Genomic DNA, 2,663 nt, shown 5'->3' with positions numbered 1-2,663 from the left:
GAAGGACCATTGCCTTATCTTTTTTGGTTATTGCTTTTTTTTTTCTTTTCTTTTTTTTTTTGAAGACCATTCCATTTATTTATTTTTTAACATCTTAAAGTCATAAGGACTTATATGCAAAGCAGTCATACACTTTATCATTAAAACCCATAGGTAAAATACGTACACAAATCCAACAAAAGGCTAGTACATAGTAAAGCCTAAGCATACTACTATGCAATATTATGAATACATAACTTTAGAGACTTCAGTTTAGTACTGTTATCTATTCATTTCTGAAAACATTCACAAAGATTTTAAATGCAAATTTTCATTCCGTATCTGGAATAGAACAAAAATTATCTATGTTATAACAACTTCTGGTCATTTGTGCTTGACCAATTCAGTAAATTACAAAGAACCCAAAGAATTCTGTAACTTTCTGTAGAACTATGTAATAAAAACATTGCATATGTTCCTAGTATGATGTCTTTAGCAACCATTTACTGAAATGTAACTCAAACATCAATCTCTCAAAACGTGTAACTGATCAGCTTTTTTTTAGTCTATATCCGAATTCAACTTCATCACAAAACCCCTTTTAATACAAAGATGCAGAAGTACATTAGGTAATACTAATGCAACACAGGTGCAGTTCTAGCACTTCATCGATCAGTTGAATCATCTTCTCCATGAACGAGATTCATTATCCTCCTCCTCTTCATCATCATCTTGAAGAAGAGAGTCATCCACCAAAGATTCTTCCTGAAACTTCAAGAGATAAATGGGATAGTCTGTGTTATGTCACAAAATGTAAGAGATTGAAAGACAAAATACAATCCAGATCCATAAAATTTAAGAAGGAACATACAAGGTTTTTTTTTCATAGGTAAATAGTAATGCTTTCAAAAAATATAGTGTGTATAAAATATACATATAATTAATAAATGGTAAATGCAGCTGCTTTTTTTTTTTTCTTTTAATGAGCTTTAAAATGATCTTATAGTTCAACAGATGATCTGATTCTTCAAGCATGTCCTCATGCCCAATCTTTAACATTGTGATGAAATTTAAGATACTACACTGAAAACTAAAGTTAGCTTTTCCAAGTTTATATTTACTATGCCTCTTTTAATCTAAGAGCTTAAACTATCTCACTATCAAAAATGTTAAATAAGATACTTTAATTAAGCTTAAATCCAGCATGCTCAATGTAATAAAGATTTTAAAGTGTTTTTAGATGAATTTAGAAAAAACAAATGTTTTCAAATACGTTCAAATGACAACATGGTATCTCAACAGACTACAGAAAACACTCTTTCAAGTTAAGGGCTTCACTTAAAAGTTAAAACAAAGAAATAAAGAAGATAGATAATGAGTTATGTTTTATTTTTGCCTACATACACAGAGGTGTGTATATAATCTTTTCCTTATCTCAAAACTTCTTTTGATGATTGCACTTCTCACTGCACTTTCTGCGCTAACTAAAGAAAGGACAAACTCAAGATCTCTTTCCCTAATGACGTCTCCTAGATGTTCAAGTACGTCTTCTTTTTTGTTTGTTTTTCTTGTCCCAGTAATTATAGTTTCTGCAACAGAATTTCTGAATTCAGCAAGAGGAGTGAAGGTTAATTTGTGAGGTTAGCGAAACTGTATTTTTCTAAATACAAGGTTGTAGGCTGAGGAATGCCTAAAAGTATTTATATATATTTGCTTTCTTCAGTAAGATCTTTTACAAGAGAGAAAAACTACTATCTTCCTTCATTACTTTTGCATACAGAAAGCAGCTCTGGTAACATCTTACCTATCAATACATGTAGAGTACTACAAACTAGACTAAGATGCAGCAGCCTTCTGACGACTCAGTCTTTTCCCCTAATATCTAGATGCTGAGCAGACTAAAATATGACAAGACTGGTACAAAGGAGGAGTTCTATACAGTGCAAATGCAAAAATATCATGTGCACAAGGCTAAGTGGCAGCAGTGATGATCATAAAACCTGTAACAATTTCCTTACAGTGAACACGTAGGGTCTACAGATCTCTGGACTGGAGAAAATGTGACTAAGGGGAAGTATCAGAGGAGATGTCTTAGAGAAAGTGCAGAAAAAAAAATTTTTTTTTTTAAAACGATTGATTCAGAACATCAAAATTAAAATTGCAGATGCACGATATGTGCAGTACAGTTACTCTTGGTATTCACATTTAAACAATAGTATTCCCCATCATAGGACACTACAGATGCTAAGTTCACTCACATTCCAACGAAATCTATCAAATTAAGAAAACAAACACCTAGAATGGGCTATCAACTACAGAAACATCATACCTGACTCAAAAGGTCCCTGAACTGCAAACCAGTGATAATTAAATGCTTCTCTACCTATGACTCTCAGTACTCTTCCTAGGCACTGGCTGTTGATTCAGGATAGTCAACTTTTTGTAAGGCACTCAGATGCAGAAAGTAAGGCATCTACTAAATTAAGTGTTTTCATAATGAAGTGGCTAATCACCAGGGATTTTCAGTAGCATGCAAGTCCAAAAGACCTGCCTCACAATTTTATAAACAGACTAAAAGCCCTATTTCAGTACTGTTTAAGAACGTCAGCATGCTGAATAATTTACTTCCCTCATCCCTTTCAGAACTATCCCTTCTCCACCTCCAAAACAGCAAATAAAAAAAT

At 32.8% G+C, this 2,663-nt stretch overlaps 1 protein-coding gene across 5 annotated transcripts in view; it reads right to left on the bottom strand.

The window, feature by feature from the left end:
• Nucleotides 1-44: 44 nt before the first annotated feature.
• RBM26 (RNA binding motif protein 26) overlaps nt 45-2,663 on the bottom strand; it is a 49,335-nt gene continuing 46,716 nt past the window's right edge. For all 5 annotated transcript variants that reach the window (XM_019610551.1, XM_019610561.1, XM_019610555.1 and 2 more), the window contains one exon: nt 45-750. In XM_019610551.1, coding sequence (XP_019466096.1) covers nt 661-750 — 90 coding nt within the window. In that variant the 3' untranslated portion in view covers nt 45-660. The remainder of the gene's footprint in view (nt 751-2,663) is intronic.

This window comes from Meleagris gallopavo, chromosome 1, assembly GCF_000146605.3.
Source record: "Meleagris gallopavo isolate NT-WF06-2002-E0010 breed Aviagen turkey brand Nicholas breeding stock chromosome 1, Turkey_5.1, whole genome shotgun sequence".
Classification (NCBI taxonomy): domain Eukaryota; kingdom Metazoa; phylum Chordata; class Aves; order Galliformes; family Phasianidae; genus Meleagris; species Meleagris gallopavo.
The sequence above is the reverse complement of the archived record's forward strand: the minus strand, read 5'-3'. Positions and strand labels throughout refer to the sequence as shown.